At 45.2% G+C, this 10533-nt stretch overlaps 1 protein-coding gene across 1 annotated transcript in view; it reads left to right on the top strand.

Annotated features, from left to right (window-relative positions):
• The window catches only part of LOC118213773 (integrin alpha-V-like), a 25359-nt gene extending 15086 nt beyond the window's left edge, over window positions 1-10273 (top strand). Inside the window, exons 18-31 of the mRNA XM_035392931.1 lie at window positions 257-394; window positions 977-1044; window positions 1507-1654; window positions 1792-1884; window positions 2195-2274; window positions 2472-2552; window positions 2993-3098; window positions 3838-3996; window positions 4494-4619; window positions 5524-5637; window positions 5721-5828; window positions 6198-6320; window positions 7082-7210; window positions 7245-10273. Of these exons, the coding sequence (XP_035248822.1) occupies window positions 257-394; window positions 977-1044; window positions 1507-1654; window positions 1792-1884; window positions 2195-2274; window positions 2472-2552; window positions 2993-3098; window positions 3838-3996; window positions 4494-4619; window positions 5524-5637; window positions 5721-5828; window positions 6198-6320; window positions 7082-7180 (1443 nt within the window). The 3' untranslated portion in view covers window positions 7181-7210; window positions 7245-10273. The remainder of the gene's footprint in view (window positions 1-256; window positions 395-976; window positions 1045-1506; window positions 1655-1791; window positions 1885-2194; window positions 2275-2471; window positions 2553-2992; window positions 3099-3837; window positions 3997-4493; window positions 4620-5523; window positions 5638-5720; window positions 5829-6197; window positions 6321-7081; window positions 7211-7244) is intronic.
• Window positions 10274-10533: the final 260 nt, after the last annotated feature.

Genomic DNA, 10533 nt, shown 5'->3' with positions numbered 1-10533 from the left:
GAGACACGCTATACCTATACCTATTTAATAGTGAGGGAAACCTCGCCTTCCTGTGTGCTCACCTGCACTTCTAGAACATTCTCTGACTTAAAGGGACAATGTGTTTTATAGATATACTTTGCATTTGGATGGTCTGTTTGTAATGTACTGTCTACCTTTATGTCAGAAATCTATCCTTCTTCTGCATTATTATTATTATTATTATTATTATTATTATTATTATTATGATTAGCGCTGACTGGGTCTTTCTCTGCAGAATGACTCCGAGTTCAGGGATAAGATCACGCCCATCACAGTCTTCATGGGGTACAGCCTGGACTTGAAGACCGCTGCCGACAGAACCGGGCTGCTCCCCATCCTGGACCAGTCCACCCCGTCCAACGTGTCCAGACAGGTGTGAGCCGTACCCCGGTCTGGCTCCGCCCACATGTGGGCGGTGGTTTAAGGCTCTGTTCTGATGCCACGGGGTTTCTTTCTTCTTCTGTAGTGGATTCCAAAATCTGAGCGTTTGACCCTCTCAACGAGTAAATGCAGTCACTCTGATCTGCCCTTTATTGAAATGTGGCCTGACAGTTATGTTCAAATATGGAATTGTGTTTGTTTCATGAAATGTGTTTTTAGCTGCATGTACTATTACTAATGTTGTGCATGCATGTAGTGCAGTGTTTAATTTGACTGGTAAGACTGCCAGTGTGAAAGTGTATTAGGGGCAGTAAGTCATTATGTCTTCTGACCCCCTCCCTCAGTTTGGGAACCTCTGGTCTACTGAACTGAGAATGCAATAAAACACATTGATTGATTGATTGATTGATTGATTGGGCAATTTCAGGGTAAAAATGCAGTTTTTAGAGTTTATGTAAACAATAGTAACATTTAAACAGCATAGATTGTGTTTTTGATATTGATAATAACAGTAAGATTTGAACAGAACAGGTTGTGTTTTTCATATTATAAACCTCCTGTGCTGTTTCACCAGGCCCACATCCTGTTGGATTGTGGGAAGGACAATATCTGTAAGCCTGACCTGAAGCTGGCAGTAATCAGGTGAGTGAGACGGCCTCCCGTCACTGCCTGTCCTGGCCACGCCCCCACTTACCCCTGACTCCTCCCCCTCTTACATCGATTATCAAACCCAATCCCGCCCCCCCCAACCCCCCCACCCACCCACCCCCCACCCTGATCTCTCTGCTCTGCCGTTTGAAGAGACTGCCTGTGCTTACGGGTGTTATCTGACATAATTTGTGTTTTGGTTCATTGTTAGTATGGTGAACTGGCAGTAGCGCTTTTTGATGTTACATATATATCCTGGGTATGGTCTCAGAATGCTGTGGTACTATTACTGATACTAATCTGGTGAAAGCTCTTACCGTTTTCCTGCATTGTATATTGCCATGGATAAGCGCTTCTGCTAACGTATCGTAATGTAAGAGAGCATATGCTATAGCAATGTAACATGTAATGGATGAGGCTATTTGCTATATTAATGCAATGTGATGTAATGGGCAGTGACCAGACACAGATCTACATCGGTGACGACAACCCGTTGACGCTGGAGGTGGCGGCGGAGAACAGCGGGGAGGGCGCGTACGAGGCGGAGCTGTACGTCTTCATGCCCCCCCAGGCCGAATTCATCGGGGTCGTGCGCAACAGCGAGGTCGGGCCGCGAAAACAGCGCTATAAAAATACGCGTGTCGATCATCTTCATTTGTGCTTCGCTTCGCAGCAGCGTGCTTGATGGCGATCGCTTATCGGCCCGCTGATGTGTAGTTCTGTCTCTCTGTTTTTTTTTAGACTCTGTCGAGACTGTCCTGCGCATACAAGAGAGAGAACCAGACTAGACAGGTGGTCTGTGACCTGGGGAACCCAATGAAAGAAGGAACTAAAGTGAGTCTTACTCTGATCTTCAGTATTTACTGAGGTTTACTCTGATATTCAGTATTTACCGATAGATTTACTCTGATCTTCAGTATTTACTGAGAGGTTTACTCTGATCTTCAGTATTTACTGAGAGATTTACTCTGATCTTCAGTACTTACTGAGAGATTTGAGTATTACTTTGATCTTAATTTTTACATTAGCGAGAAATCACAGGAAATTGGCAGATTGGTCCTGTTCCTGTTGCTGTGTGTACTTCCTGTTTACCAGGTGGTGCAGACACCTCTAACCTCTGTGTCTCTCTGTTTCGCTCGGTTAGCTGTTGGCAGGACTGCGTTTTAGTGTACACCAGCTCTCTGAACAGGACACCTCCATCACCTTCCACCTGCAGATCCGAAGGTATGGGGGGGGGGGGGGAGGTGAAGGGGTGGGGGGTGGGGGTATCTCAGGAGGTGCAGCTGCAGAACCGAACTGAATTACAAAGCCCACAGAATCACTTCCTGTAAAAATTTCACAAATTTGCAATAACAAGTGCAGCTTCAACTGACTTTTCAATTGTTTTCTCTTAAATGTGGGGTGTCCTATTTCTGTTGCAGTTCCAACCAGTTTAACAATACCAGCAGCCTGGTGTCCGTTCTCACACAGCTTGCAGTATTAGCCAAAGTTGAAATTCGAGGGTAAGAACAATTATCCTGTGTCACTAGCGCTGTAAAAGTTTTGTTGTTATACCGTATTCCTAGTGCCATGAATGTTTGTAAGCTTTGGTTTTATAACATATTCCTAGTGTTATGAATGTTTGGAAGCTCTATTATTATAACATATTCCCAGTGCTATTACTGTTCATAAGCTTTGCTGTTAGAACATATTGCTTGTGCTGTGAATGTTTATAAGCTTTGCTGTTTGAATGTATTCAAAGCATTATGAAAGCTAGTTTTATTATGAGGGTGCATTCCCCACGGCTGATAATGTTCTCATATATCAGCCTTGAGCTCTTTTCCCTTTGTTCTTAATCAGAAACCCATTGATTCAGTAAGTGTCCTTCTCCCTGATTGGTGGAAATAGGCTTGATGTGTCCTGATTGGAGGGAATAGGTGTGACATGTGATTCTCTCCCTCAGGGTTTCAGCTCCTGATCAGGTTTTCCTTCCCATTGCTAACTGGCACCCCAAAGAGGACCCAGTGCTGGAGGACGACATCGGACCCCTCGTCCAGCACGTCTATGAGGTCAGACCCTTGTTAACTACAGCAGGCTGTGCTGTCAGTGACTGCACATCTATGAGGTCAGACCCTTGTTAACTACAGCAGGCTGTGCTGTCAGTGACTGCACATCTATGAGGTCAGACCCTTGTTAACTACAGCAGGCTGTGCTGTCAGTGACTGCACATCTATGAGGTCAGACCCTTGTTAACTACAGCAGGCTGTGCTGTCAGTGACTGCACATCTATGAGGTCAGACCCTTGTTAACTACAGCAGGCTGTGCTGTCAGTGACTGCACATCTATGAGGTCAGACCCTTTGCACGCATGCCAAATCTGGCCAATCCTTGCCCATTTAGGGGGTGCCCTATTTAAAGCTTTATAACTTCAGGTGTGAGCACCACAGAGACTTGGGAAATGGCTCAAATGACAGTTAAGATTAGATTATATTCATAATTTAGGTAGAAATAAAGTGCCACAAATCCAGTTATCTTGGTGGAAATGCAAAATAAAAAAAGTTGATCTCCTTCATTTTGAAGTTTGAAATGCCGAGAGATCGCATATATATATATATATAGCAGGTAAAACTGTACTTGTCCATTACACTACAGTGGGGCGGCTGTCAGTGACCGCTCGTCTATGAGGTCAGACCCTCGTTAACTACAGCGGTGGTAGTGACCCCACATGCCACCAATCACAGCCTTTTCAGGTGAGGTGGTCAGCCGCTGCTGTTGGCGTGAATGTAAACGTGGACTGTTTCTGTCGCAGCTCCGGAACAACGGCCCGAGTACGTTCAGCAAGGCCATCCTGGACATCGCCTGGCCCTACGGGATCCGAAACGGCTCCCTCCTCTACATCACGAAGTACCAGGTGGACGGGCCCATGAAGTGCAGCACGGACATGGTCATCAACCCCCTCAACGTCCTGGTGTGTTTCCGGAAAGTTCTGTCCCTGTCCTTAGTAGCTCCTCTTTTAATATGGGAAATAATGGGAACTGACATTCATTTTGTTTTACCAGCATAGAATATATTGTATATATATATATATATATACTAGCACAGTGGGTAAGGACCTGGACTTGTAACCGAAAGGTTGTAGGTTTGATTCCCAGGTAGGACACTGCCGTTGTACACTTAACCGAAATTGCTTCAGTATATATATAAAAAAAATAAAAAAGTTGTGTAAGTCGCTCTGGATAAGAGCGTCTGCTAAATGCCTGTAATGTAATGTTATATATATATATATATATATATATATATATATATAGGATAAGTTCTTGCTCAAAGGTGCAAAGTTAATGTGCATTTCACTAGTATTTAAACCCATAGCCTGCTGGGTATAAATCCAGTCCGCCACTGTACCGGTGTCCAGCGTGGGTGTCCGGGCGCTCGGTGTGTGACGATGCGCTCGTCTCTATTGGCCAGAACCCGCGAGTGGGGGTGAGGAACTCCACGGCGCCCAGGGGGGGCCGGGCCGACGGGAGGAAGCCCAATCGCCTGCACCGGCGGGAGCTGGAGCAGAAACCGCTGGGAGGAGACCTGGAGACGCTGGTACTGCTCTTCCTCCGATTGGCTGTGGATGCCTACTGCTCTTCCTCCCATTGGCTGTGGATGCCTACTGCTCTTCCTCCGATTGGCTGTGGATGCCTACTGCTCTTCCTCCGATTGGCTGTGGATGCCTACTGCTCTTCCTCCGATTGGCTGTGGATGCCTACTGCTCTTCCTCCGATTGGCTGTGGATGCCTACTGCTCTTCCTCCGATTGGCTGTGGATGCCTACTGCTCTTCCTCCGATTGGCTGTGGATACCTACTGCTCTTCCTCTGATTGGCTGTGGATGCCTTCATTTTGATTGGCGCATACGCGTGTGGCTTTTTCCCCCAATCGTAAATAGTGCCAAAATTACAGCATGAGCATCAAAATTACAGCATGAGCTTCGTCATTTGCAATTTGTAATTTGCGACCTGTAAAACAGGATTTGTGGTTTTGCAGTACCTAAAACACGTGTAAATTGTGTTTCGCGGTTCACTAAACATTCCTGAGTCGTGTAAATAATGTTGGCACTAATCCATACATGTCTGTATCATGTCAATCTTGTGGCAGGATGAGGCAGTAAATAAACATGTTGTTTATCTCTGGTCAGTGGGAATCCACCACTTATTCCTGAGGTAATGCTGACTGGGCAGAATGGAAAAGAGTGCATACGTGTGTGTCTGCTGTTACCGTGCAGCCCAGCAGTGTGTGTGTCCGCTGTTGCTGTGGAGCCCAGCAGTGTGTGTGCCTGCTGTTGCTGTGGAGCCCAGCAGTATGTGTGCCTGCTGTTGCTGTGGAGCCCAGCAGTGTGTGTGCCTGCTGTTGCCGTGGAGTTTGTGTGTGTGTTTGATGTAACCGTGGAGCTTGTGTGTGTGTCTGCTGTTACCGTGGAGCTCATGTGTGTGTGTTTCTGTGTGCACTCAGGACTGTGCCAGGGCGAAGTGTCTGAAGATCAAGTGTCAGGTGGGGCGCCTGGAGAGGGGCAGGAGCGCCATCCTCTTCATCCGCGCGCGGCTGGGCGTCGCCACTTTCCTCACGGTGAGGCTGAGCCTGCAGAGGGGACGTTCTGGCGCTGGAACTGATTTCATAAGTAACCCCCGTCCCTGTCCCCCCCCTCCCAGGCTGAGAGTAAGAACCACTCCTTCAACGTGAGGTCAACGGCGACCTTCAGCGTGATAGAAATGCCCTATACGAAGCTGGTGTCAGAGCTCCCGTCAAACTCCACCCAGGTGAGTGTGTCTCAGACTCCGCCCAGGTGAGTTTGTCTTAGACTCCGCCCAGGTGAGTGTGTCTCAGCCTCGCCCAGGTGAGTGTGTCTCAGACTCCGCCCAGGTGAGTGTGTCTCAGCCTCGCCCAGGTGAGTGTGCCTTTGACTCTGCCCAGGTGAGTATGTCTCAGCCTCGCCCAGGTGAGTATGTCTCAGACTCCGCCCGTGTGACTGTCTCAGCCTCGCCCAGGTGAGTATGTCTCAGACTCCGCCCATGTGACTGTGTCTCAGACTCCGCCCAGGTGAGTGTGCCTTAGTGTCTGCAGGGCAGGCTGTCCTGGAGCAGATCTGTGTGCCACTGACGGCTCTGTGCTCTTTGCTCCGATCGCAGGTGAACACGGCCGTCATCTGGGTGACGACGGACTCCGCACTGCCAGTTCCCGGATGGGTCACCGCCCTGGCCGTGCTGGCGGGCCTCCTGCTGCTGGCACTGCTCATCTTCATCATGTACAAGGTGAGCTCATTGCCTGCCTGACTGCCTGGCGCCCCCTGATGGACGGGCCTGGGAAAGCACAGCCTAACAGTGCTGTTTTCCAGTGGTGGAAGGGTGGTGTTTCAGCGGCTGTCTGCACGCTGAAATAAAACACAAAAGATCTTCCACACATCAAAAAGTACTGTTGTAGTGAGGCGTGTGTCATAGTCCTTGGGACAGCCTATGGTGACATGCGATTAACCTGTGTGTGGGGAGTTAAAATTTATTTTGCACAGTCTCACCCAGAATATTTTACAGAAACTCTACGGTTTTTCATGGTTTTTGGTTGTTTACTTTCTGCATAATTGTGGCTGTCCTTACTTGGCACCCGTAATAGCTGCCTGCAGCTGCATTTTATTGTACTTACACGGCCAAAGTAATAAATGTGCAAAGCAAGATAGTTAAAACAGCAACAGCCTCTTGTGGAGGTGTCTTTGTCACCGTGTAAGTGTAATGGAGTATAATTGTATACGGCATACCTGCAGTGTACAGACCTGTCCTTCAGTTACTGCAGGGTATCACTGTTACCCACCTGCAATGTATATCCGTCACTGAGTCAAGTCACTTTTCCTGCACATAGAATCATAGCACCAAATATATGTGGAGCGGCAGATAAGTCGTCAGTCACTGCTGTGTTTTAACCAATCGAAAGGTTACACGGAGATTGGGTTGAGATCAGTCAGTTACCAGCAGCCTGTGTTGGCTCCACCCACTGACCCATCACCCTTATGTCTATCCCCCAGATGGGTTTTTTCAACAGGGTGCGCCCCCCCCAGGAAGACTGCATAGAGAAGGTGCAGCTGCAGCCCCACGAGAACGGCGACGGGGTCGTCGAGGCCTGAGGGGGGGGGGGTCTGTGTGCCCCAACTCCCAGTGCCCCCTCCCCCCTCCCCCCCCCCCCCCCCGAGTCAAAGTTGTACAGATTTCACTTCATTTGGTCAGAATCCCACTGGCTGGATTAGTATTGCCGGACAAAGTTGGTAATGTATTTTTTTAATCTTCGCACATCAGTGATTTCCGTGCCCGCTCCGCACGGAAACAGCCTTTATTACACCCCAAAATGACTGAGGGGGGGCATGTCTGTTTGGCTGTTCCCGCATGTATTCATCACACATTACTGCCTATCAAGAAGAAAACACAACACAACACACGTGTAACGTTGTACAACTTTTTTATATTCTATTTCTAAGACGAACAATGTATGGAAAAAATATATGAAACATATGAAGTACACAAAGCCGAAAATGGGAGAGCATTATAAAAATGTGCTGCCCAAAATAGTTGTAATTTGCATCAAATAATGACACGTTGATCCGGACGGCAATAGATTATCAGAGGACCTTGGAGGTTTTTCAGCTGGAACTGTTGTTTGCGTGCCTGGTAAAAATCATTGATATTGTCGTTCCGCACGTGAATAAAATGACTGAATTACGCTGGTAGAAATCAGACATCACCTGACCACCACTAGTGAAACTAACCCCATCCAGACTGGGCTTTAGGTGCGGTACTGGGATCCTGCATTGGTGCTAGGCCAAGCTCCAAAGGCACATTATAATTACACGGGTATTTAACGTTTAATTAAGGGCAGAATATGTAACTTTGCTATTTCTTTGTACTCCCACAAATACATCACCAGCAAATAGCACGTTTCTTTCACAAGAAGTACGCTTCTGATAATTTTGTGGAAAATCAAGACGGTTTATTAATCTAAGGAAGAGAGACTGAGACTGTCAAGCTTCAAGCCTTTTATTATATCTGCAGATTGCAGACAGTTGAAGAGCTCTTGCAGGAGCTCGGGAAGCGAATCTCGAATAAGCTTCTGTCTGTGTTTGATTTGTACACTTTCTAAGGGGCAAACACTCCTTTGTTCCTTCACACTAGTACTTTTCCACTCACGCGTTGTTTGCCTAGGCTGTGTGGTCATGCAGACTCTAGCCTGCTGGTATGAAATTTGGCCTTGGTGATAAGAGGAGCGGGATGTACTGCTGCCTCTCTCTAAAGGGAGCTGGCAGGGGCTTAACAAACAGAAGAGTGGTTGCAACAGATTATACATTGAAAATACAAGCAGATAGACGCACACACAGAGGCACAGCTCAGAACAGACACAGTACGTAATGCGCGTGCCTTATTATTTCTAAAACTTTGTTTTTTCATTATTCACAACATTAAATCGCAATTTTCTATCACAGTTATCATAGAGCAGAGTCAGGTTAAACCCAATCAAACCTTTCAGAGCTCAGAGTAGGAGTCCACCAGAGCTCCCCAGTGCTCTCCCAGGAGCGGGAAACTGCTGTTGACACCGGGGATTTCCAGGATTTAGACACAGTTGGCCATTCAAAATCTGTGCTGTTAATATTATTGCAACTTTTACTCATTCAGACAACAATGAATATATTTCAGTTCTGGCAGGCAGAATTATCCCACTCCCAGGTCACCCTATGTTGTTTTCACAATTGAAAGTCCTCCTCTGGGCCTACATCCATTTGCATTAAGAGAAAAAATAAAATTAGGAAAATAAAACTGAACTATTTTAAACTGTGGCAGTCTCAGAAAGTTTGCCAGTAAGTATAACATTCCGTGTGAATGATGAGGAATGCGGGCCGTTTACGGTCAGCGCTTCCCTAGCGAAGGAATATGATCGGCACTACCAGAGAAGAACAGCTCACCACAAAATGGCGCATCTGTCGTACAGGCGCAGTAGCTGCACGCGGTTTCTGTTAAATTTGATTTTGAGAAGTATGATTTCCCAGCCGTGTGTGGGTTAAACTGGCTAAAGTCGTCACGGGACCTTTTTTTTTTTTCCAAGTGCCTCAAGTTTGACAAAGATCTGTTGGCTAGATTTCCAAGCTGGAAATAAAATGCACTTGACCGGTTATGAAGTTTTGTTGCGCACACGCTAAATACGTTTTGCTGAAAGGTACATGAAGTAGGTGGAACTTAGCAGGTTGTTGTGTGGTGTTAGGGGCCAGGTCCATTTGGCTAAATCCTGATTGTAGGCACTGTAGATTTTATTTAATTTACATTAATTTGGCATTCACTCACCCATTGACTCCCATTCTTTTTTCTTTTTCTTTTTCTTTTTATCAGAATTTGAACTTTTCACACACGCCAGGCAGAATTGCTTTGGAATGCAGCTTGTTTAGTTTGGTGAAATAAATTGGTGAAGTGAATTTTTTTAGGAATTCTATATTTTTTTTTACAGATGTATAGGATGTATTGTGTGTGTAACTTTTTATGTCGAAAATATATTTCTTGAGATGACTTGTATTGCATATTTTTCATTAGCCTTTAGCGGTAGCTGGTATTAAATTAAAAGCAGCTGCTTTGGGATTTCTTAATCTGATTTGCCATTCAGTTTCAATTCTAAATGCTGGGTTTGTATATATGTTGCTGGAATATTTGAGCTGTAGAATATATGCTGTTACCCATATTGGGTTATCCTGTTTTAAATCGGCTGTTTTTTTTGTTTTTAAAAAAAAATATTGATAGTATACTGCTCTTAACATTACATGGAAAAGAGTTGTCCAGATTAATATCAACAATTTTTCATAATCAAAGTTCAGTAGTTTTCTGTTGGTTGTCTGTAGTTTTATTTTTGTTCTAACATTCGAAAAAACATATTTCTTCCATAAGATTTGAAGTCTCACATACCGTTAAGAAAGCACTTTACCTTAAAAATGTGAATCTGACAGAGGTGTAATTTAGTCGGAACTAAGTTACAAAAAAAAATTTTTTTGAACACATCATGGCACAACAGAATATTTTTCGAAATATTCTCGCAGACCGAGCATAAAATGTCACCACAGAAATCTGACTGAAAAGCAGTAATGTTGAATAAATTAGTTTATTTACAAATGGCTTGTTTTTCTTTCAAGATCATTTTACGTTTGTTGTGTTTATATGTTTGTTACTGAAATAAAGGAGTATTTCAATTATCTGAGTCCTGCTTTGATTTATTAATCACTCTCTCGTTTGATTAATTTCATCAGTCGTGATTTTTAGTAAACAGAGAACAGAATGCTGTGAATGTGCTCAGAATATGAAACTAGCTATTTGAGTTAAAGTTCACAGGTGAACAGGACTGCGCGTAACACAAAGCCCAAATGTAACGAACGTGATCACTATTCACACATTTTCAGTGAAATGATACGCATTCACAAACTGCAAACACAAACATTTCTGGATTTTAGGTGTG

Source organism: Anguilla anguilla, chromosome 15 (assembly GCF_013347855.1).
Source record: "Anguilla anguilla isolate fAngAng1 chromosome 15, fAngAng1.pri, whole genome shotgun sequence".
NCBI classification, from domain to species: Eukaryota; Metazoa; Chordata; class Actinopteri; order Anguilliformes; family Anguillidae; genus Anguilla; species Anguilla anguilla.
Note: the sequence above shows the minus strand (reverse complement) of the source record. Positions and strands in the feature narration are given on the sequence as shown.